This window comes from Clinocottus analis, unplaced genomic scaffold (genome assembly GCF_023055335.1).
Source record: "Clinocottus analis isolate CAN_PGR_092001 unplaced genomic scaffold, fCliAna1.0.p SCAF_11, whole genome shotgun sequence".
NCBI classification, from domain to species: domain Eukaryota; kingdom Metazoa; phylum Chordata; class Actinopteri; order Perciformes; family Cottidae; genus Clinocottus; species Clinocottus analis.
In genome coordinates, this window is record NW_027175832.1 from 800,902 (window position 1) to 826,224 (window position 25,323).

The window sequence follows — 25,323 nt, forward strand, 5'->3', positions numbered from 1 at the left end:
AAGAGGTCATAAAAGCCCAATTTTGGCAGCGTGGCGTGTTCTAATCCCACTGTTTGATATGAATGATTATCGCTTTTGGAATTTAGAATCGTAAGACCACATTTATTATTTATTAGATGTAATTTGTGCGCTTTCGGAGAATGTCCCCAATCAACGCAATCCTCTGTGTGTGTCAGTTATTTTGCAATCATTTGTAAAAAACAACCTGAAGTTGGCTTTCCGCTTGCAGCTGCACAGAACTGAACCTCACACACACACTGATATCCAGCATGTGTTGGGCGCTACTGATGCAGATGATACGCCCGTTTCTCTATCGTCATGCATCTCGCATCTTTTGAAGGTGAGGCTTGTGACCGACAAAGATACTCGCAAAGCAAAATGCAGGTGACACAAACTGTTTATGAGCTCAAACATGTCATAATGTAGCTGGACTCTGCTGCAGCACTCTGCTGCTCAAACACGTCTCATGGCACTGCTCGGTGTGCCAGCTGGAGATGTTAGACGTCCATGACTTTGCAGCCGGTTAGAACCGTCCAACCCTCACACCCCGCGAGCAGAAATGATTTAGATGGAGTTCAGCTCTGCATCAGCCTTTTGGGATTTACTTTATTCTGAGCAGATAAAGGCTGAGAGTAAAGTCCAGAGGAAAAATAAAGTATGTCAGCAGTGTATTGAGCTGTATGAGGAGCAGTGGCCATCAGGGCCTAGACACAATCACAAAGTTATATATTATACTAATTTTTCCCTTTTAGCTTATGATCTCATTGCACAGCTTCCTCTGTTGCTCTGCCTTCAGCCTGCAGTCCATCGCCACTGAGAACGAGATGCATTTATTTCAAACCCGAGGTCAAAAGTCGAACTCGGGCCGAAACAACACGTCACTTTTTGTTTATATTTATTTTGTTCATTTGTCAAGATTATTCATTTAAAGTCATCAGCAATGAAACCTCATGGTGCAAGAATGTCTTATTGCAGTAAGAATGAGGTCTTAATGTGTGTGTGTGTGTGTGTGTGTGTGTGTGTGTGTGTGTGTGTGTGTGTGTGTGAGTGTGTGTGTGTGTGTGTGTTCAGTAAGATTGGAGAGCTAATAACTCATCACTGCACTTCGGGAAAGATTCTTGAGTCGTGGTTTAGCTCCAGGGGACGGACCGACAGCGTGATGCTTCTGAATGCCTCACATTTTTATAGAGTTATGACAAACCATTTGTTTATCATTTGCACATCTGGAATCCATTGTTGCAGAGAGAATCAGGGAGAGCTGCACCGGGCGAAGCCTTCACCCGCTCACTCAGCTCCTCTCCTTCATCCAGCCAGTTTGTGTTACTTCCCTCCTCTGCTGTCTGTGTGTTGTCTCGAGTCAGAGGAGCTCGGTTTAAAGGAATTAGATAATGAATCTCTAGCAGAGGAGCAATACATTGATTACAATGCAGAGGACGTGCGCTGCCTGTGTGTGGTGTGTGTGCACGTCTCTGGGCAGAAGTCAGTCTGTGTTCTCTTGTTTTAAACGGAGACATGAAGACCGACCGGACGGAGAGGTGGCACAGTCGAGTCGTGAGAACGGTTGACATCAGAGAAATAATGAAGACTTGTGGAAATGCATTCACTTCACATCCTTTCATTTATTTCCCTCTCGCTCCAACCTCCCCTTTCACCTCTGCCATTTGAATGTGGCGTTTGCCTCAAACCTCTCAGTCCGTCCTCTGTCCCTCCCACAATCCCTTTTTTCTGTCTCTCCTTAGCTCCGATGCAGCGGCCCATCCCTTTCCCATAACCCTGGGCTGATGCCTGGGACCTCAGCCTGACCCGCTCTGCATTACTGCATTGCTTAGACTTGTCTCTCTTTGGGCCGGCATCCTTGTGTGTGTGCGTGTGTGTGTTCGTGTGAGAGCAAGAGAAAACAACAGAGATCATATTGCAGTAACTGTGCGTTATTTATTCTCTCTGCTGAAACGTTTGCCAGAGTTTTGAGTTATAGCGTTTCAAAAGTTTTCTAAATCCGTAGCTAAAATGTGATTTTCTTGGCCTCGCCGTGCCGTTGTTTGCCAATCTGGGACTTAGTTTCGCTCTGAGTGAAGAGTGTTTATGTGTTTGGACCTCAAGTTTAAGTTTTATGGTGTGCCTCGTGAATATTGTATGTTTGTGAAATATCTTTCCAACTCCTTTCAGCCTCGTCCTCATCTCTTTTACAGAAGGAACTCTGTTTTACAGCATCTTCTGTTGTCGGTGGAGTGGGTTGAGCTAATATAATTAAAATGCCACAATAGACCGGCATGTTTTACTGGAGCAGCTCCTACTGGGCGAGGTAGACAAAGTGCACCCGCTAACCTCTGCGCTTGCCCATTGGCAAGGCATCAAACTCCTAGCGGGAGAGGAGGATGAGAAAAGAGGGGTGGACGTGCTGTGGAGGGGGAAAGGAAGTGTGGACGTGAAAACAATGGGGAGGAGGAGAGATGGAAGGATGGATGATGCATGAATGGAGAAAGCATGATGGATGTAGGTCATCGGCGGCAGGAAGCTGCAGCTTCAGGAGCGCCTCTGTCTTTGTGACTTCATGGCCTCCATGAGCCCGCCTGAAGGGCTGTTGCGTGTCTGGGTGCTGGCCAGTCGAGGCCGGTGGGGTCTGTGTGTTGTTGTTGGGACGTTTGTGTTCAGCCTCTTCAGCGTTTCTGTATTCCAGTTCGACACGAACAAAGGACAAAAACCCCCAAATGATGTCGGCCCCGCTGATTGTATATGGAAGGAGCGGTCGGTGCCGAGTCCTCCAGGACAAAGCCGGCTGTTTAGAGGCAACTGTACCTTGTGCCAACAAAAAAATGCTTTTGAAAGACTCAGCAGTTATGCAACGACGTCCTCGGCTCCGCGTTGCTCATAACGGAGACGCCTCCGCCCGCCTCAACCGGCTGGTTTCTGTTGGAGTTTACGGGAATTTCAGTTTAATTTTTGCTTTTTTTTTTACATAGAAAATGAGGTTGCAGTATGCATGAAATCTTTTAATTCAATTTCTAAAAGTGGAATTTGATTGGTAGCACATGATTCAGTATACCTGCCAAAGGAAACCTCACATTTACATGTGACTAGTCTCTAAAGAAAGAAAAACAACGTTGCTCTCAGGTTAAATATGTCCATGCTCTGAGAACGGCTTCATGTATTTCACACTTAGCTTTTCATAAATACTCACTTATCGACTCAGAGTGCACTTTAACACTCTTCAAGGGAAGAGAACATCCACTTTCCAACATGAGCTTTGATCCATTGTACGATAGCCGTGATGACACAGGATTATAGACGTCACATATCTCTGTGGGCAACAGACGGCGCACATGCAACACACCCAACACACCCACACACACCCACACACACCCACACACACACCCACACACACACCCCAGCACACCCACACACATCAATGCTCATGTCTGACTTACAGGGTTGAACTCTCTCTGTAATGACTATTTTTAGTGACACGTTATCCTTTTTCCTGGGGATGCAGCCGAATTAAACCGATGTCAGTTGGAGCCTGATTGAGTTCAGGTTTGTGCTGCAGTGTAAACCTGTAAGTCAGACTTCTGGTCCAGTGTAAACCTGTAAGTCAGACTTCTGCTGCAGTGTAAACCTGTAAGTCAGACTTCTGGTCCAGTGTAAACCTGTAAGTCAGACTTCTGGTCCAGTGTAAACCTGTAAGTCAGACTTCTGGGCCCACAGCGAGCCTCAGAGAGATTCCCTGTAGAGTTTTAGTGTGAATGTGTGTTCCAGTTTAAGTTTCCAGCGTGTGGTATTTACCATCGGCGTGAGATTCAGAACTGGACGTCTGGTTTGAGTCCAGCTGTGTGTTCAAGCGTTTCTCTTAAGTTGTTGTCCGACCCGCTGGATGTGAGTTCAAAATGAAAATGAATGACAGAGAGGGAAAGCTAACAAAACCGACTCTGTACAAACAACAAAAGTACAGTACACTACTGTGGAGGGAGTGTGTGTGTGTGTGTGTGTGTGCTCTGTGCTCAGTGTGTGTGTGGTAACCTGAAACCACGGGGAAAACGTTCCTAGGATTCCGGGTGGGTTTGGTGTCGCGTCCCGCTCGCTGCAGCCCCCCGAGTGCTGCTGGGAACGCCGCCTCCGCACGGAAGAGAACGAAGGGAAAGTACCGCTGAGTGTTTGAGCATCGCATCCCAACAGGTAGTTTCCTGAAGTGTCTGTGAACCGACGGAGCCTGAATGTACATTAAAAAAAGATTATAATCCAGTTAGTCATGGTGTGTGTAAATGTGTATGTTTGAGTGACAGAAAGATGAACAACACACAACAGTTCCTGAAGACAATAACCTTTATGAAATGTTTTTGACATATGGAAAGTGACTTTCTCAGGTGTGAACCAGACAATGTAGATGAACACAATACGGGGAAGCGACAGCAGGGGAGTTAAAAATGGTTGATGGCATTTCTTGGAGGTGATGACAAGGACACTGCCATAAGCACCGCCTCCTGTATGTAGTTGTACATTCAACAATGTGACTTTTCTGCAGCCTGGAACCTTCAGCAGCTCCGTGTATAATATATTATATATATATAATATATATTATATATAATCCTCTCCAACGAGAGGCCTGACACAATCACGATGGCTTTGTAATTTATTGGAACAGGAAAGAGCATAAAATGCCAGAGAGGGACTCGTCTGTAGAAAAAGATCCTGTCAGTGACTCTGCACTTCAGGGACAAATGTGCTCAGTTCTGGTCCGAACGTCTTCACCCAAACGCAGACACGGAGCGACGTGTCCTGTTTCCAATCTGTGGCTGATTGACAGATGAGCCTGATCACGACAAAACATGATACTAATGACTGGGACTTCTGCCAAGAAAGACATTTTGGCAATGTGTTTGTCCATGCCACCATCTGCCTGACTTCATTTGGATGACTGACCTTTGCCCTTCTTCTCTCGGCCTGCAGCACAGTCTCTCTCTCGCTGCTGTACCTTTAGCAGGAGTGTGCACAACCTTGCAGTATTTAATCCTCTATATGTTATTCTGGTGTCAAGTAGCTGACGTTAAGCTGCCTCCATATCTCTCCATCTACAATATGCTCTCAAATGTCCATCTCGCCGAGAGCCTGGGGAGCATTTCTACTTGTGTGTGCCGATATTCTGATTAAATATAAGCTCAATAAATGCACCGCATGGTTGTGTGAGTGGGCGCATGTGTTCCTGGGTGTGTGCCCTTTGCAGCAGCAGAGAGTCTGACCTCTGACCTCCTCACTCAACACCCTCGCAAGCCCTCTCGCCTCTCTGTGCTGGATGTCTGGGTATGTGGATGCCTGCGTGTGTCTGTTGCCTCGAGTCGAATGTACTTGATGTTTGAGTTGAATCTGCTCTGTTTGCACTGAGTGCTCTTTGCACACAGCACCGTGCAGATGTGACATCATGTGTTTATGACACGCGGCCAACGCTCTACTGTAAAGTCGATCTGCGATGGCCAAAGCAGCCAGAGCGTCCACATGGTGTGTGAGTACATAATGTCATCACGGATGGTTTATTGAATTTGATCTGCTGGGAACCGATGGACTGGTTTTGATGTTGCACTGGAGCTGTGAGCCCTGAGCAGGAGAGCACGCCGTTCTGGCCCCATCAGACAGACAGACAGACAGACAGACAGACAGACAGGTGGTCGTACCGCACCAGAGGATCATGGTCCTGCACCCGTCTGCGCTCCGGGGCAGAGTTGACTCCCGGCTCTGCCCCGGCCTGCCCTCGTCTGCCTTCCACGCACCAACTGCCCCTCCAGCTCCCCCCAGACCTCTAACCTCAGCTATCCATGCCCTCCTCGGCATGCGGGCATGTGGCCGCAACGCTCGAGGTCATGTCACTTTTATCTCTCTTCCTCTCTCCTTTCACATGCTGCATCTGACTGGCTGCTTTCTGTTGTGTCCGAGCTCTCTGGCCTCTGAAGCTGGAGTCGAGGTGAAGTCTCTATCCAGCTTCCCTCCTCTGTCCCTTTCTCTTCCCATCACTTATCCCTTTATTACTAAAACAAACACTAAAGTTGAGAGCAAAGAGTTATCTGGTGAAACTAGATGATGCTGCCATCTACTGGGAAACAAGTCTCACTGAAGATATTATGGGCTTTCAAAAAGTATTTGAGAGTTGAAAATGATGCCACAGAGCAACATCTATCTCTTGTACTGGTGTGCCAGCTTTACTTTGTGTTGAGCTAAAGTCATCTAGGTGTTATAGACGTGTAGCACATTCACTGTTTTACATCACGGCAGGACAAGATGGCCACTTTAGCTCATGTATGAAAGGGTTAACACTAGTTTTAAATGAATACACAGGGCAGCATCATGCTCTCTTCACATTCAGCTCAATGGTTTCACCGTCAGCCACAAAATGACAGAAGATCCACGTCGTCCTGTAACTCTAAAAAAAAGTTTAAACTTTGTTTTACATTTTAAAGATACGCCTGTGTAGTTAAATCTGTGGATTCAAACACAGAGTTGCTGTGTGTGTGTGTGTGTGTGTGTGTGTGTGTGTGTGTGTGTGGAATACAGAGCGGCGTGTGCGTGTGTTTCTCTTCAGCAGAGGACGCTCGCCTGCATGTGATTTGCGGGCGTGGGAAGGCGGACATGACTTGTTCTTGTTCCGCCGATCTAATGGAGCTGCAGATCTTTTCCCAGAAGTCTGTGTGGTCGGTTGAGTCGGCCTGCAGAGCGTCTGCTGCTGCATGGGAGCAGGCGACCGAGAGGTGGGGATCAGTTACGCCCAGCGACAGACACGGGACAGACGGGCCTGGGAACGTCCTCAGAGGAAACCACGAGCCAATTACAGCTCCACTTTATGTAACTGCCACCTATTAAAGCTGGCATATTTAAACGTTATGGCCATATCTTAGGTTTCTCTGTCTGTCTGGCACCAGAAAAAGACAAAGAGAAGCTCTTCATTTTGTAATCCGTTTAACTTTCATACGTAGTCACGATGATTTGTAGTTGTGGAGAAGAAACGAGGGTTTTCATTTCACTTCCGATGAAGAAAGTGTATTTGAAAAGCTGAACGTTAAAGTCGTGAATAACAATATCAGTGGTGAGCTTACGGTGTTAAAAAGAGTTTGTCTCCAGCTGATGTCGTGGTTTGTGTGCTGATATTCAAACAAAGTGGTCATTGTGATTAAGCAAAGTTTGAATACAATAGTTTGTTTAGTTATGTCAATTCTGGAGTTCACTTTGTAAACTTTTAAAAAAGATTTTTACTAAAAGCATTTGGCGGTTCCTCAGCAGCCCACCAGGTGGCGCTGTGAGGCTCACCAGCGTTCATGACTCAGTGTAATAGCTTCTGCAGACCTGTGAATGATCTCAGACCGCTGTCTGGCGGCGTTTCTACAAAGAGTCGCTCCAAGTGAACTGATTGTGATTTACATTCTGACCAAAATCTCATCCGTGTCACAAATTGTTGAAAAATGTTTTCAACTGGTTATAATTCTGTGCGACGAGTTGCAATAATGCCACAAGTGATGCACAAAGCTGCCATAAACCCACGACTGAGGTTGTGACAGAGCCCTGCAGGTTCAGTGGTCTCATCTTTCTTAATCTGGAAGGTTTGAATAGTTTTGTAGGAGAAGAACTCAAAATGTCTCCATGAGAGCTTCATTTAACAGTTAAAACACAAGCTGAACATGAGCTCATGATGTTTAAAGTAATCTGTACTGCACGGTGGTGTAGTGGCTAGCACTGACGCCTCACAGCAAGAGGGTCTGTGGTTCGGATCCCGGGCGGGGCGGGGTTCGGATACTGGTCTGGCAGGTCCTTCTGTGTGGAGTTTGCATGTTCTCCCCGTGGCAGCGTGGGTTCTCTCCGGGTTCTCCGGCTTCCTCCCATAGTCCAAAGACATGCAGGTTAGGTTAATTGGACTCTAAATTGCCCGTAGGTGTGAATGTGAGTGTGAATGGTTGTTTGTCTATATGTCTGCCCTGTGATGAACTGGCGACCTGTCCAGGGTGTACCCTGCCTTCGCCCCTTGACAGCTGGGATCGGCTCCAGCGCCCCGCGACCCTAATGAGGATGAGCGGTCAAGATAATGGATGGATGGATGTTTAAAGTAATCTGATGGCGCTCAAACCCAGAATGGCCCGAAGATGACGACAGCGTTCAGTACACACTGTTGGCCACACGGGGGCAGTGTGGACGCACGTTTTGCTCCCGTCAGACCAGCGAAGAAGCCTGAAGGTTTTGTCTCTGAACTGAAGATGAAGTTCACTTACAGTCAATTCTACTTTGTGATTTTCTTCCTCGATGAGGAAGAATCTTCTTCTTCATCGGTGTTTGGAGTCCGCACAAAGTGCAGGGAGGACATGTTGGACATGCTGGCTTCCTACAGAGTCAACGTTACACTGCTGCAACGTTTGATTTGCTTGTGTGTGTGTGTGTGTGTGTGTGTGAGTGTGTGAGTGTGAGAGAGTGAGTGAGTGAGGAGCAGTTTGTTGGCGTGAGTCACTTCCACTAAATTAATTCAGCTCTTTCTCGTGATTGTTGGATAAATCCAATACTTGTTCATTAACCTGGAGTAGCATTGACATGAAACATGCTGAGGTGTGTGTAGGCCTATGCTACGCTAACGATGAGCCAAAGTATATATTGTACACATCACGCAGCCTGAAGATGGAAAGAGAGGAGGAGGAGTAGCATTCTGAGCATGAAGCGCCTCCTGGGCACGAGCTGCTCACAGTATCATTTCACATGTTGAGCAGATCACGACGTCGTCATAGATCACTTCCCCATCTCTGTTGTCTCCCTCCAATAATCCCACTGTCCTCCCTCTGGCTCAGTCTGCTGCTCTCTCCTCAGCCGGTCACAGTGACCGAGAGAGAACACCGAGCCGGACCCGTCGTGGGCCGAGCCGGAGCCCACGAGACACACAGAGCCTGTCGAGGCCGCCGGGCGACCACAAGCTGGGACTCGGGCAACGTCTGCATTTAAACTTTTTGGCTTGATGTATTCAGGAAGTTCAAATGCCACTTCTGTCAGCGGTGTACACCCAAAACCAACTTTCCCACTGGAAATTCAGGGGTAGTTTTTTGTTTTTATATTAATTTGGCACTGAGAGTTTGGAAATCCCGATTCTAAAGCGAGCTGCAGCCTTGGCCACAACTCCAGCGCGCCATGGTCTCCTGGCCCAGAAGGCACTGGGGTCAGCTTTCATCTGTCTATACAATCTGATAAGACGCATCCAGCCATCAGCCACCATGCTGATTACAGACACGGAGACGAGCCAACCAGCGGACCGGCGGCTCGGCTTCACCACATGCAGCTCTGTGAAAACAGGGAAATGTGCATGACACAATTGAAATGAAATGTGGATGTTATGAGTGAGTATGAACGCTGCGTTCCCCTCAGGAGAGCTCAGTGAAGGAGATACTGTTGGAGCAACAGAGATCGGTACTTGACCTCACCGTGTGTGTGTGTGAGTGTGTGAGTTTGATAGCATTGCAAAGACATATAGAAAGCAAACATGCTGCATAAAGGCAGCCATTCATGAGTGCAGTCACACACTTTATTGGACTGCAGAGGACAGGCTTTCCCTGCGTAATAGCCGTGAGTAATTTGAGTCGTTATACCTTCAACCATATAGCCGTTACAGACTCGATCCAGCAGCCTGGTCTGGTGCTCTCACCCTGGGACCTCTTAAGAAGTGGCAAAGCAGTTGAGCTCAACATAGTGGTGTGTAATTCCAGCCCGACCACACGGCCATAAACAGCCATATTTCACTGGTCTGCAGCGCCACAAAGACAGATATACTGCCAGCGCGGCACAGGTGCCGTGCCTCAGGTGAAGTCCGAGACAAAAAACTGCTAAGATTCATTCATGTAAATGTTTCATCTTCGCCACAATGACATGACCCTCAGTGAGTGTAACCGGAGTGAGACACAAGCCGGTGGACTGATGGTGCTGCAGCGTGACGCCCCGCCATTAAGAGAGTCTCACAGCTTCAGCTGGGTGGTTCCCAACCTGAGGGGCACGACCCTGAAGGAGGTCACAAGAGTGAGAGCAGAATAAACAACAACTACACAACATTAGTTGTTAGTTTAGTCAGCGTTCGTCCGAAATTGTCCTCGTATTTATTTTTCTCTTGCAAATAAATTCACAGTTTCTTTGAATTGGTTGCAACTGAAACAAGGAGGCGTCGTGCATGGATGAGTGTTTGTTTGATGGGCAGGTGAGTCGGAGGTGTAAGGTGAGGACCCACTACTCTGTAACACACCGTGAGGTCAAGGCAACAACTGACAGCAGCATTCAGAGAGAAGGACACGGGCGGATGAATCAAAGATGAACGACTGCGGAGGCAAAGCGAGTTGAAAGCGTTCCGTGTCATTTCGTGATTAGTCATGCGGACACTTCCCAAACGCAGGGAGCAGCTCGTCTCAATGATGTCATCAAAATAGTTTCCAACTCACTTCAGAACCAGAGGGATGATGATGTTGCCGGGTTTAGCAGCTGACTTTGTTTTTGATCTTGTTCGGCGTTGCCGGCATCGCCGCTGTGCCGGCGCTGCTTTATATTCCCGACGCTCCCTGAATCTGCCGCCATGGCTGACTCATCACCCGATACAGAAAACATGCTGCAGAGAAGCTGACCGAGGGCCCACTGGGCCACCAGCCAGCCCACAGCATAGGAGTGACTGGGAGCTTCACAAAAATCACAAATAAAGTGTCTCGTTGCCCAAAACTACAGTCAGAAGAAGAAGTGACCCACCTTTATGAGATGGCCTCGCGTCCCACAGTGTCAGAGTGTTTCTCAGTGTTCATCAGGCGCCATAGAGCTGCAGCTGTGACGAAGAAGAGGTGAGGTCAAAAGGTACGAGGAGGCAGATATAGAGAGGACAAGCACAGAGCCGATGTGGACAGAGCATGAGGAGAGTCTGCATGAGGAGAGTCTGCATGAGGAGGGTCTGCATGAGGAGGGTCTGCATGAGGAGAGTCTGCATGAGGAGAGTCTGCATGAGGAGGGTCTGCATGAGGAGGGTCTGCATGAGGAGGGTCTACATGGGGAGAGTCTGCATGAGGAGAGTCTGCATGAGGAGGGTCTGCATGAGGAGGGTCTGCATGAGGAGAGTCTGCATGAGGAGGGTCTGCATGAGGAGAGTCTGCATGAGGAGGGTCTGCATGAGGAGAGTCTGCATGAGGAGGGTCTGCATGAGGAGGGTCTGCATGAGGAGAGTCTGCATGAGGAGAGTCTGCATGAGGAGGGTCTGCATGAGGAGAGTTTTCATGCGGCGGCTGCAGCTCCTGGCGGCGGCGTTCAGCGCGCTCACAAAAACCCAGCAATGTTGACAAAGAGAGAGCGTGGTAGTGGGCAGAGAAATGAAGAGGAAGAAGAGAGACGAGTAGAAGTGAAGCCATGGAGGGCAAAGAGAGGGTGTTCAGACACAGTGAAGGTGGAGGGGAGGAAAGGCGGAGAAGAAGAGCGCATCAGAAAAGCACAGTATGAGCTCCGCCCGCCTGCAGACGCCCTCTCTGATCTGTTGCTGTTTCTCATTGCACATTTTATGACTTGAGCATTTCCTCTCCAATAAAGTTGCCTTTAAAAGCGCAGCGAGCTCCACCACACACTGCAGTTTGGACATCTTCTCCAAGAACAGCCAAACATCTTGCTGGTGCTTAATTTTGTATATAGCTTGATGTTTGAAATGTTTATTTTCACTGTGTTTATCGTCAGGAACTGAGGATGAACTCAGACCTGCCACAGGGGTTTGTGCTGAGTGTGTGTGTGTGTGTGTGTGTGTGTGTGTGTGTGTCTCCACATTGCATTGAGGGGCAAACGCGTTTGTGCATGTTCATGTTTACCGTCCGAGGGACAGTATGTGCACATATGTCATGTTGATTAAATGTTTGCGAAGTGGCTTGAGACAGACTGCATGCTGTGGTGTTGGTACAGTGAATGGCTGCTAATGTCACACAGTGTGAGAACAGACTGGCCTTTCAGAACAAAAGCTGCTGCTCAGAGTATTTCAACATGTCCGACTCTGCTCGTAAAGCTTTCTGGCTGCACACATGGACTCGTCTCTCGCTCTCACTACTGGATTCTCTCGAGGCCGTCGTGTTCCAGGAAGAGAACGTTTAGATTTTACAATATGGCAGCGTCGTGTTGTGGTCGTTAGTGTGTTTTCATCCTATATAGATTTATGTCACTTCATGAAACCCAATTATATGGGAGCCCAAAAGAAAATGACAACCAAAAATCCTATTTATGACAAAAAAAATGGATGACAAGAAAAAATCATAATTATGACTCCACTTCCTGTTTGAGGGCTGTGTGCAGTCTGCGGTCGCCCCCTTTGAGAAACACAGCTGCATTAAAGCGATGCTAATAGCTGTTGAGCTAACACGTCAACAGTTAGCTTGAATAGTTAGCATGTTAGACCGGCGAGGGATGAAGAGACGTGAAGACGAGCAGCGCATGAGCGCTTATCTCACAAATGTGACTTTTTATCTCATAATTTAGACTCTTTTTTTGTCATACTTTTTCATAATTAGGATTTATTTTTTAAAACTTTTTTTATGACTTTTTTTTTTAACTTTTTTTTCTTTGGTCATAATTAGGATTTTTTTGTCATGTCTTTTCTTTTTTTGACAAACATTTTTTCGTCAAGTTTTTTATTATAATTAGGATTTCTTTTTTTTGTCGACTTTTTTTTAATGATTTTTTTTTTTTTTGTCGTACTTTTTGTTGTTGTCATAATTAGGATTTCTTTTCTGTCAGTATGGGCTTCCATACAGTCAGCAAGAGATGTAGAAACAGGAATCCACCAGCGTGATGTGAGTCTCAGCGCGACGGAAGATATTCTCGCTCGTCTGCAGGTGAACTGTATTTCTTCTCCGTCGCTGAGTTTTCAGTGAAACAGCTGCAGAAGCAGAACGTTAACTCCTTCCTTTGCAAGTGTAATGATGATGTTGAGGTAATTGCCACTTTGCTGGAATAGACATCAAACGTGTAATTGTGAAGCTGCTTGAATGTGAAAAAATCTTTGTGAAAAGCAACAGCGACAAAAAAAAATAAATAAAATGTCAGGAAAGATGTCACAGTGAGAAGCAGAGCCTGAAAGATAAAAGCTGCAGCTGGCGGGATCCAATGTGTATTAATCACAGGACTCAACACATGTTGGGTCTTGTATATCCACACAGCCGGGAGGTTGGGGAGAGGCTTTATTAATCATGATGAACCAACAATGTGCTGTTTACCCTGACAGCAGCAGCAGCAGCAGCTCGAATGCAGTGCCCTCGTCAGCTGGAACGCTCCCACCCGCAGACACACAAACACACACACTCACTCAGATGAAAGCCGTCTTATCTCCTCTGGATCATTACTCCTTGACACTTGTGCTCTCCTCCGTTTGCTGTGATCCAGATGTTTGATCCAGAGGAATCGTTCATCTAAATCCATCTACATGTGGAAGTGTGACCTCTGAGGAGTCTCATGTCTCATGTTCAGGATGTGCAGAATACACTTTAGTCCAGTTGAGCAAACAAATAGAAGTATTCAGTGTTTCAGCACTACACTGATTTCATTGATGATTAAGAAGTAAGGCTTGTGTTGGCAGGAAGTGGTGGTTCAGTTACACGACACCCACGGCTCTTTTTAATTCAAATAAATCAGGTTCTTTAATTGAAATGACTGGAGGACCTTCAGGTCCGTCTTCACCGGCTGCCACTGGGACACAATGCGAGATTTATTTGAATTGCTCCAGACATTGCTTTGTATATCTCTATTTCATCCAATATTCATGATCAGAAAACCAGTTATTAAGTATGTTTATACATACAAGGGATTTGTCCTGGTGGAAGGTGACATTTAACATTCAAACAACGATAAACAGAGTGCAATAAAAGGGAGATTGAGTACTTACAAGTGGGTCTACTGAGTAATTAAAACATGAATCAAAATTCAAGTTCAAATAATTCAAGCTATAATAAAATTGCACAGAAAGAAGTGTATTTAAATATGAAGTGTATGATATTGATCATCAGGCTGATGATGATCCATCCAATGAGCTGGAGGGTTTCATGAAGCGTGCTGCTTTTGACCTGGAACTAAGTATTGATTCTGTTCCTGAAGCAGAGATCAGATCAACAGAGCGCTTGACATTCCTGGCACAAAAAGCCCCGAGCGTCATGTGACCTCGTGTGCTTTTTAATCCAGATGCGAATTTTGAAGCGCATCAAAAATATCAACAGAGCTGCCTTTAATCATCTCAGAGGAGATGTACACCATGTCTCTCCTGCAGATACATAATCCCAATAACCATACAGATTCTGGCAAAGATCTCTACTGACAGCTTGTGCTGTGAATGCAATTAAACGATTAGATAATATTTAACTTGGCGGGCCGATTTGTCTGTTTATGATCATCGCCTTAAGTCTGCAGTGCTCATGGTGCTGTACACTAACACGAGAAGTTATGCACACTAAAGAGGTGAATGATTCATATTTAGTCAAGTGTTTATGTTATGTTTGTTTTAAAGGGACATGTGATCAGCCATGAGAGGAGAAAAACAGAATAAAGTAACGTATGTGAAATGCTAAAATGAGACTTTACTTGTCGTGAAAGAAATAAAACATCTCGCTAATTGAATCCCTGGTGAGCGAGCTCATTACAGCTTCCAGCCAGAACCGAGCTCAGATGAAAGACAAGCATGATCTTGTTTTAACTCAGTATGCCCCCTCACATACGGTCAACTCTCTCTGTACCTTTAATCAAATATGTACAGATCCTTGAAATGTTACATCCTCGCTTTGTTTACACCACAAACACCGACATGTTGAGTACATGAATGCACTCAACATGCATTGTTCTGTTGTGTCCCTGCATACCTTGAAAGATGAATATTTCATGCTTGCATCCTGCCTTAAAACCCACGAGCATTCCTGCAAGCCTTTATAGAAAGATCATGACAGTTGAGCTCGGGGCCGTCGGGTGGAGGAGGGTGGAGGAGGGAGGGGGGGTGATGAGGTCACGGCTGCAGGCGGAGAGACAGACCAGAACAGACGAAGCTGCATCAATGAGGCTTTCTCTGTGGAACGAGTCTTCTCATAGAAAGGAGTCAGAGCGCTTTGAGTCAGACGCCATACATGTGTCCGTGTGCATGTTTGGTGAAGTTGAACATCCGGACCACCGGAGGAGATATGGACTGTTTTGAAGAGGAATATCATTCAGCTGCTGCAGTTTCTTCTTACGCCATGTTTTTATGCTCCATGTTCGCTGTCACGCTTTAATGTGTACATTAAGACGATGGCGAGGACTCGTGTGAACACTTCCATGGTCAGAACGTGGTCTGTCAGACATGCAGGTGATCTGCTGTGGGACGGCCTGCTGTGTCGCGTCCCCGACGTGATATCAAACACATGAACCCTTCCAGGCCCGACGCGATGCCAAACTCACCCCGACGCTTCCCTTTCATTAGCATCCCATCTGATGAGCTCATTTCTGCGCCAGCACTGTAATCCCAAGCCAAGCCCGGAGACAGAGACGCTGCCTGACGCACACAGGCCTCCCTGCACTTCTCCACCAAGAGAAACAAGCAATTCAAGGAGGAAATCAACAAGAAGGAGATGTACAGTTGTGTGTGTGTGTGTGTGTGTGTGTATGTGTGTGTGTGTGTGGCAGAGGGTTAAGAGACATTTTTGCATTTTTATGGCCCCGATCGGGAAAGTGCAGCGTCAGCAAGCGGAGGGAGAGCAGACCTCATAGAGACGTTAGATCTCAGGCCAGAGATTCTCCCATTCAGCACTTTTCTGATTACCTCCGCTCACGTCCACAATGCGTATTTATTTAAGTGTGTGCATGCACAACCCCATCAGACACACACACACACACAGACATCCAGATGAACACGCTCACTTCCACAGCCCGTCATCACTTCATCAGCCTCTGGAAGCAGCGATTGATTTGATTCCAGCACGTGTCATTGATCTCAGAGGCTGTTAATCCCCCGTGTGGGAGATTATCAATTTATAATTCACTGTATGCTTAAAAAGCAAAGCGTTAAGTCTGTCTGCTCACACGGCCTTATTGTGATAACTAAAAGGATACGATCAGTAGGAAGAGTATTTCTGTAATATTATTTGTAATATTGTTGTACTTTTACTTCTTTTTTTTTACAGAGAAAGACAATCTTTGAAAGTTAACCAAATTAACCAACTAGTCACATTATTTAAATGATGAATGTTGATGAATGGAACTTTTTAATGGACTTCAACAGAAAGAATAGTGTGAAGAAATTATAAACAATTTTGCCAAATGTCTGAATGCTTTATGGGGTGTGTGTGTGTGTGTGTGTGTGTGTGTGTGTGTGTGTGTGTGTGTGTGTGTGTGTGTGTGTGTGTGTGTGTGTGTGTGTTCTATAAACAGGTAACTGGATCTGACTGTACTGTCCGTTCAGAACAATAAACAGTGACGTAATCTTTTCCACGGTTTGAAACTATTTTACCGGATAAACTCTGAAAAGTGAAATTCATTCATTCGGCGGCTTCGCGGTGCTTTGAAGTGTCCTGACACTTTGTTTTTTCAGCCCAAAGTACTTTTGTGTGTCTTCTACTAAATTAAAGCCGTCGGGCAGCTGCTGGACGCGTCGACTCGCTGACATCAGCGACAGAGTCAACAGATATAATCCGGCCGCGCTGCAGCAGGGATTAAAGGTCCAGCTCGCCATGTGTCTCAATTTCATTTTACTACGCTGTCCTCAGTCATATTTTAATTTTAAACGTTTTTCAAATCACAGAAACACATGAAAGCAGCATGGAGGGTCTCGTGAGCACATGCATGTGATGGTTATTGCTTAAAGGAGCTTTTAATGCTCTCTGTGCTTCGTCTTCGTCTTTTGTGGAAATGCTGCAGAACAACGACATCACTGGACTTCATGATACTCTACAAACCAAACAGAAACATCGGTTTGGTTTGAGTTTAGTTCATTTGAGCTTTTGATCTTATCTTAAAGTCTGAGACACATGACCTCCACCAAGGAGGTGACGTGTTGGGTTTGTTGGTGTGTGTGTCTGTTTGTTGGCAGGATTCAGAGAAAACCATCTCCTGAGCATGTCTGAGTTTCCATTGTGGGTCTTAATATAGTATAATTACACTTTGTCACATACAACAATACAGAATCTTACACAACAAAACCTCTCCTGCTGCATGTTCACATCTTACACGTCTTATCAGCTTAATCCAGCTGGACGTCTGCTTCTCTTTGACACCAATATTCCAGAGTTTTGTCTCTAACGATGCGACTCCTCCTCTTCCTCTCACAGCTACACCGGCAGGGTCGTAGGGAACGGCCTCCACGCCCAGAGGCAGAACCCGGAGGTCAAAGTTCGCACCCCGAACCCGACACTGGCCGAGGTCAAGGAGAGGTTGGAGCTCTTCAACCAGGTAGGATGAGCATTGCACACCATGGAGACATGTCCCGTCAGTAAAGTTACACACACACACACACACACACACACACACGTGTATTCATGTAAAGAATACAGACTGAAATCAACCATGTCGTACATAATCTGAGACACGAGTCAGATTATTAAAACAACAATTCTATATTTGTATGAGAACAAGTGTTTCCAGGATTAACATTGGCAGAAATAATCAGAAATGATCATTATTAAAAACACTGAAGCATGACATGTTAGGGCTTCAGTCTAATGAGTATGCTTCAAATCCTAAATGTTACAGACAGAAGTGCTGAGATGACATTTCCTTTTTGCTCAAGTCCAAAGACTTTGAGCGCAGAAGCAGAAATCACAGACACATGAAGAGGATCGAGGGCGAAAGGGACTCGGTGCCAAAAAAAAAAGAAGTGAATTACTGTGGAGAGAAAAAAGAAAAAGAAAGATGTGAGGCGGGAGCAAAAGGTCAGGGATGAGTGACAGCGAGGCCGAGACGACACAAGCAGCTTCAAAGTGACGCTGTTTGTCATGTAGATGGCTTTTAGGGCTGAAAGGCCCGGGAAGAAAAGGCCCTTCCACTCCGTCCCTGGAGGCCATTACAGGAGACAAACGGGCCAGGATCCGGTTCCCCTCGGCCCGTCTGCCCTTTTGTTGCCCTGAGAATAGTCCACAGATATCACGCCGGGCGTCTCTGTCGTTCTGTCGTTCAGTGTTTTTACTCTGGTTTGTTGTTAAACTGTCGAACACAGCCAGAACGTTTCACTGTCGCGTCTCAGCTGTTTGTCATCGTTTGCTCTCGTCCTCTTCACGTCTTCACGCTCTCACCTGGACGTTTACTTCCCGTCTGCGTTGGCGTGCGTCTCGTGTGTGGCTTGTATCTCCCGGCCAGCCGGTCCACCTGTCGGCTGCAGATCCTCTCCGTCCGGCCGCGACATCCCATTGTGCGACGGCGGCTGTCGAGTGCCCTGTTGTCATGGAAACTATGCAGAGTGGAGCGGGCGTGCCGGTGACATTTGCAGGATTGAAAAGGCCTCGATTGTAGAGCAGCAGGTAGAGCGCTGTGTCAGTGACGGATAAGAGCAGAGGATCACACGGCGTTTAACTGCATGGTGCAGCCGGCTCTCAGAGGAGCACCAAGTCATGTGCACGCACACACACACACACACACACACACACACCACACGCACACACACACACACACACACACACACACACACACACACACACCACACGCACACACACACACACACACACACACACACACTGTTCTACATAGAGCACTTCAAAGCATCTTTAAAAGAAGAAAGTTTGCTGAAAGGTCTTCATCCTGTAGTGATGTTGAACTGAGCCGGCGATGAAGTCGCTCTGCACCTGTGAGCGTCTCTGTGTGTTGTTTACGTAGCCGGGCCACCGTGCATGTTAGTGCACGTTAGTGCATGTTAGTGCACGTGAACCCGCCCTCCTGCACTTCCTTCTCACATTAACGCTGTTAGCTGCAAGCCTCTGCTCAGCCAGCGCCACATTAAGAGCAACGGATACGCTCTGTATTATGTGCTGAGCACCTTTACAATCTAGTTAATTTCTGAATTTAAACATTTAAACTATTGGCACTCACCTGTGAATATTAATCCTTTTCAAAGCGATCAAAGTGGTTTTGGGCTTAACGGCCTCAGGTTTCTTTTTTAAACTACTTTTTAAGTGACGGGTTGTTAAAGTCTAAAGGTCATTATCTCTCAGTAGCTGATTCGTTCCTTCCTGGCCCTGCAGTCAGATAATTAGTTATATAATTGTTATTTTTACGTTATTAAAGAGGGTGGAAATCACAATCTTGTTTTAAATGCCTTAATTCAAGCTCATGGTGTCACCTGTCTTGTGCTCTATTCATTATTTATCTCTCTTCTTCGAGCTAACAAGGTCGTGGCTCGTCCCCGGCTCTCTTCATCTTTGCCACAGAGCCCTCAGCAGATGTTTGGAGACAGGATCATTAGAGGAGAATCTTCCAGGTGGGCGAGTCAGTTCACATAATAACTTCCCATTCAGATTGATTCTGGCAAGCCCATCTGGTTCCCTCTCCAAAACAAAAACTTTATCACACACCCTTTGTGCTGTAAAGTTAATTGCAGTTTAATCAGCGAGGAGCTGTTCACGGACCTGGAGCGTCGTGGATCCGTACAGGTCACATGTGATCGTGCAGACGCCCTCGTTTGGCCGCGACTGGGCTCAGCGGTTGTGGACGTCAGCTGCATGATGGGTTAGTTATGTAAGCCTAAACAATTTTGACAAGTGGATGACAGCTAGTAATGAGTCATCACTCTGTGTGGATTCATGAGAGCAGCAGCTTTTGGCTGAGTCGACCAGAAATGATCCCTCATTGTTCCAAAGCTGCACATCTGCTCTCTCCGACTCCTGAGAAGTGCTTTGCACACAGAAGGTGGTTCAGGGCCTGCGAGGATGGCGCAATCCCAGCAAATATCCCAGACCGGCCTGGCCCTGCTTGTTCCAGCGCTGTAATCTTCGCGGCCGTTAAGTTAACAGTGAAGGGCTCGGCAGTAATCAGCAACACCTGAATATGTAATGGAGGGTTGAGAGAGAGAGACGGGGAAGTGTTGCGATCACATCTCATCTGTTGGGATTAAACAGCAGGATTATTACAAAGTACAACCTATCTGACCTCGGATGTGAGGAAACCGAAGGAAACGTTGTTATTGAGATGTTTCATGGACGAATCAAACTCTTGTCTCAGCGTTTTGCTTCTTTTAGTCCTTTGAAGTAAATCAGGAAATACAAATGATCCATTTGAGCTTCAGATTTTCGCTTTGTGTCAAGTGTTAGAAGTGTAATGATGTGGCTCTGGGTGTTTGTTCTCTCATCCTCGGAGCGAGTTTAGATCGTTATTTTCACTGAAAGTAAAATATATATTTTTTTAAAACACACACTGGGTTGATTTTAATTGCATGAATAGTATCTTGTTTACTTGCAGGTATTTCAATGAATCCCTAATCTGAGTTTTCTGAATTTGAATAACCTCAGTTTCCGGGATTAGTGGGTTTAAGTGTATATTTGTACCTCGTGGCGAGCAGCGAGACCCAGAGCGCTGTGGCACTAAGAGGATTGAGAAACTGCTGCTGATGCATCACAAACCTCCTCTTCAAGGACTCTGCATCAAAAACAGAAGTGTGCACGTTTGCGTGCACATGCATTGTCTGATTCACAGCCGTGCGCGGCGGCCGGGTCGCAAGAGGAAGCCTACACAGTTGCACTTTTGGATCAACACACTGTGAAGAATGCAACACATAAAAGCCGGTATTAGCGCACAAAAGCACACAGGACGAGCTAATCTCCTGACCTCCTGTAAAACGCTCCATTAAGTGAGGAGGCCGAGTTCTGTTCCTCCCCTGTGTTCGTCCTCTCTCTCGCTGCCTGTAAATATTGCTAATGCGGACAATAAATGTTTCAAAGTGGATTCTTGATTCCCGGCCATCGGCCCAGCTGTTTTTGGGTGGGGATCTTTCCCACAATGGTCCGTCTGTTTCCATGCGAGTGCTCGGGCCAGATCATTTGTCAGTTTGTCAATTTGCACTTCGCTAAATGAAAAGTCGGTGGCAACGGGCAGAGCGGGAGAAAAAAAAACAACAAAAAAGCCGAGACGGCGGTTCTCACGCTTTATTTTTGTCTTTATTTTTTTCTCTGACTCGCACACACACACACACACACGCAGACACACACGCACACAAATGCAGACACACACGCAGACGGCGTCTTAAGAAATGGTGAACGCTGCGGTGGATGCAGCGCTGGAGAAGCTCAGGCATGTAAATCCAGCAGAGCGAGGCCCGTTGTGTGTGTGTGTGTGTGTGTGTGTGTGTGTGTGTGTGTGTGTGTGTGTGTGTGTGTGTGTGTGATTGATGGGATCGACTGCCGCCTCGCTGTCGGGTTTGGCCCGCGGCCCGGCCAGGTTCCACATCACAGACGCCTCGCTCGTGTTCAACACACTCGGCACATCCTGCGTCGATCCAGTCGATCCTCACGTCCGTCAGAGTCGGCGTGAACGTGCGCTCTTGTTAGCGAGGACGGTCTGTGCACGCTCGCCAGACAGGAGACCGTGAGCGTGCACACGACATGTTGAATGTTCTCTCCTGAAGAAGCTCACGACATCGCGGTTAAACCGCGTGAGGAACCAAACGTTGCTTCTGTGACTCCAACACGCCTTCACGGCTACGTCTCTTTTATTTCTGAGCGGTGCCAGCGGCGGTCAGAAAGCGTTTGAGCAGTACGGAGTCAGTGCAGTGCGGGGATGAAGAAGGAGCTCGGCTGAGCTGGCAACCCGTCACAGGGAGGGACGGATTCTTTCCACTTGAAGAAGAGGATGGAGCCGGCCTTCACGGGAGCTCTGCTGCTCGTTGCTGCTGCTGTGGCAACGAGCAGCAGCAACACGTCTCCCTGCCCAGGGCTCTGTGTTAGCTTGGCAACCAGGCGCATGAACCCAGACTCCAACTTAAGCATAACATTACCATCGTAATTAGATGCAAAGCTCGTAAAAGAAGAAATCCAGTGAACTGCGGCTGTTTTTCCACATGGGTTCATATTCTCTCTCGTGGGTTCACGGTCCATGCAGACAGTGATTCTTGTCATGTGGAGAAATTATGGGAGCTGTTTCTACTGCTGGCAGAACATCATGAAAATCCCCCTTTTGAGTTTGAGCTGTGTATCGGCTCTGGTTTCCTGAAGTCTTTTGCCTTTTATTCTCAAACTCAGTCAATTTGAATCAGCTCGAGTCATGTTTTTGGTCCGGTTCTCGATGGATGGATGGATGGATGGATGGATGGATCTTTTGGTGCTGGAAGGCGTTTGCTTCGTGCGACACGGCGGCAGCAGCCTCCACATTGTGTTTTCCCCTCAACAGTCTTCAGTTGGGGAGCTGTTGGGACTTGCCCCGAGAAACCGCTGATGTCACTCAAACGGTCAAACATTTAAAACGACGTCTCTCATTTTCCCAACAAAAGCCGATGTCGGTTCACACGCACGTGCGTTACACAACCTCTCTGACAGCGGGGCGTGACCAGGGCGCGGCGGCCCAACGCGGCGGCGCGTTGCAGGGATCGACTCACGGGGTTACATGAGGTCAAAGCACATAAAGTGTCACTAACCGTTAGCGAGATAATCGACGTGCGCCGGCCTGCAGGGCGGGGGCGTGCGGCGCTTGAAAAAACATCTCAAAGTATTACTCAGAGCTCGTGGGAAATGTCATCGTTTATTTTCAAAAGTACAAGCAGATTTTCAGATTTTATACTGAGTACAATTATAATTTAGGTCGTTGGCCCACGAGCAACGGCACCAGTAGAGCGGTTGGAGGAAACACAACCATATGGCTGCTTGAAGTGTTGTTTTTGAGATTAAGAAGCAGCTTTACTGCATTTCTTGGTTCAAGACAAACCTCTGCAGCGTTGGTCCAGGAACACGTCTCCCTAAATAAATAGAAATCCATTGAAACTGTTTCTGTACTTTAAATGATGTCCAACTTCTCATCCCCATTCTGTAATTTCACCCCAAGATCTGGCAAATCTTGATGTTCCACGTGATTTTAAGTGAACTCACTAAGTTAAGACGGTTTGCTCGGCAGGGATCACAGATTAAGTGAGTCTACGCGTTATAGTTAGCATTAATAGTTAGCATGTGCTAATGAGCTGATGTGTTTTGTGTGATCTGTTGAGAGTTTAACTGCATCTCTTCGTCGTCTTCAGAGCGATATGGACGTTCCATCTCAGAGGCAACGAGGCGAACGCTGTCCGCTCCGGTTGAAGGGTTTTTATTGGCTCCATCTTTGAGCGGAGGAAAGAACAGCAGAGCAGCTCTTGGCTTTCTTGTTACGCCTTTGATTTTAAATTCACTTTTGAATCCGTTCCCTTTCCCATGTTGTGGATGTGAATGCTGGGTTCAGTCCAGACTCTGAAACTACTGTGAGTTCAGTCCTGAACTCTCAATCTTCAGTCAAAGTCTACGGGATTAAGAACTTTCTGGAAACTGGTCGGCCTCGACATCCACATTTAATCCACTCAAACAAAACATGAGATCTGCTTCAGAATCAGCAGCTATGGAGGCTGAGAGGAGCCATTTAGCATTTAGCATTTAGCATTCACCCTTTATCTGCAGCTACTTCTGTTTGCTGCTGTCACTCGTCCTCAAAGTCCACCTCTCTCTCTCTCTCTCTCTCTCTCTCTCTCTCTCTCTCTCTCTCTCTCTCTCTCTCTCTCTCTCCCTCCCCGTCCCGCTGCAGTAATACTCTGGTAATATATGTAGTCTAATATAATATATGTAGTATATGTATCCTGACATGAATGCAGTACTCAGTCTCTGGGCTGATGTTTGCATGATGAGCTGTTCACCGTGTGAGAGAACGGAGAGAATTAAAATACTTTAATGGATCTAAAAGTAAAGATTTCCTCCAGCAGACGTTTCACCGTCGTCAGGTTTTCCTCCAGACTTCCCTCCTCGTCTCCTCGTCTCCTCGTCTCCTGTCTCCTCGTCTCCTCGTCTCCTGTCCTCTGTCCTCAATGAGGTGATTCTGCTCCACACAAAGGTTGTGTCTTACGATCCCGTTTCACTCGTTTGACGGCAGAATCCCATAATACACATGCACACACACACACACACACACACACACACACACACTTACGCAACGACAGTTTTCTACTTTTCATAGTCAGACTTTCGGTTTCTTGTTGAGCATGTCCGGCTGAGAGAAGGCAGCGTGAGAACAAGACTTCTGTCGCTGCAGGGTGGAGAAGACACAGCTCATGTCTGCTTCTATTGAAATATTCTTCACACGGAGCTGACATACATGTTGTGTTTGAACATAAGTGGCACAGCTGAGCGTGTAATGTCTCTCCTGCTTCTACTCAAAAGAACATTTATAAAACTGGGGGAAAAAGACAATTAGAGGACCTCATTGAAACCCAGAGCCGGTGCTGCGAGCAGCAGCAGTCCATCAGGAAGCAGGTGGTGGAATATTAACTGCACATTATGCATTCAGCTGTTTCATTAAGAACTCATATTGGAATATCTATATCATAATATATATATAGCCTTTCCTGCTTCCCTTTGCTGTGGGGAGACCACAGTTTCCTGTGATACTTGTTTTAAAGAAAGGAAACAACAGAAACAGCTCTGGCAGAGTCTCAGTGAACCGAACGGCGCTGCAGCGGCTGAGTCTGGTTTCCACAGCGACGACAACTTAATTGATTCCTTTCTTTAATTAACATACTTTAAGGACAGCTGGGCCGAGCAGCATTGTGTAACTGAACATCCCCTGGAAGGCACAGTTATTAGCTTGATGCCCAACCGGTGTTGTGCAACACGCTGCTGCTCAGCGGAGCGTTTCCTCCCCAGCGCTCTGCACGTCTGTAGCTGCTTTACATCACGGACAAGTTTAATATGTTTGTCTCGGTTTTCTCTCTTTTTCTGTCTTCATTATTACCTCTCGTTCCCCTGCAGACACGTTAAAATACTTGGATGGATGCGTTGGATAGACTCTTACATTTCATATCACTGTTTCTGGACATAAATTGAGATTTGTTTTTAATATAATTCGCAAAGTGAGGCTTTTTAGTGTGATTCCAAATGTGTCCCTAAAGTGAGGCTTTATCCTTAAAACTGATCACATTACAGCCTGAAAACAGACACACACACACACACACACACACACACACACACACACACACACACACACACAGCCTGTCAACAGGTCCTAATGTTCACCATAACTGTAACATGTGCTACTGTAACCAGCAGGTCATATTGTTCTCATTTATTCTCAGTAATCCTCCAGTACTTAACTGTCCATCTATGAAAACTGAGCTCTCCAGCGACTGTCGAAGGTTTTTGGTTCCTTCTCTTCCTGCGGTGAGCTTCAGTCATG

The 25,323-nt window shown here is 46.7% G+C and overlaps 1 protein-coding gene across 2 annotated transcripts in view; it reads left to right on the forward strand.

The window, feature by feature from the left end:
* gpc5c (glypican 5c) overlaps positions 1–25,323 on the forward strand; it is a 78,531-nt gene that overhangs the window by 35,699 nt on the left and 17,509 nt on the right. For both annotated transcript variants that reach the window (XM_068571588.1, XM_068571589.1), the window contains one exon: positions 17,274–17,394. In XM_068571588.1, coding sequence (XP_068427689.1) covers positions 17,274–17,394 — 121 coding nt within the window. The remainder of the gene's footprint in view (positions 1–17,273; positions 17,395–25,323) is intronic.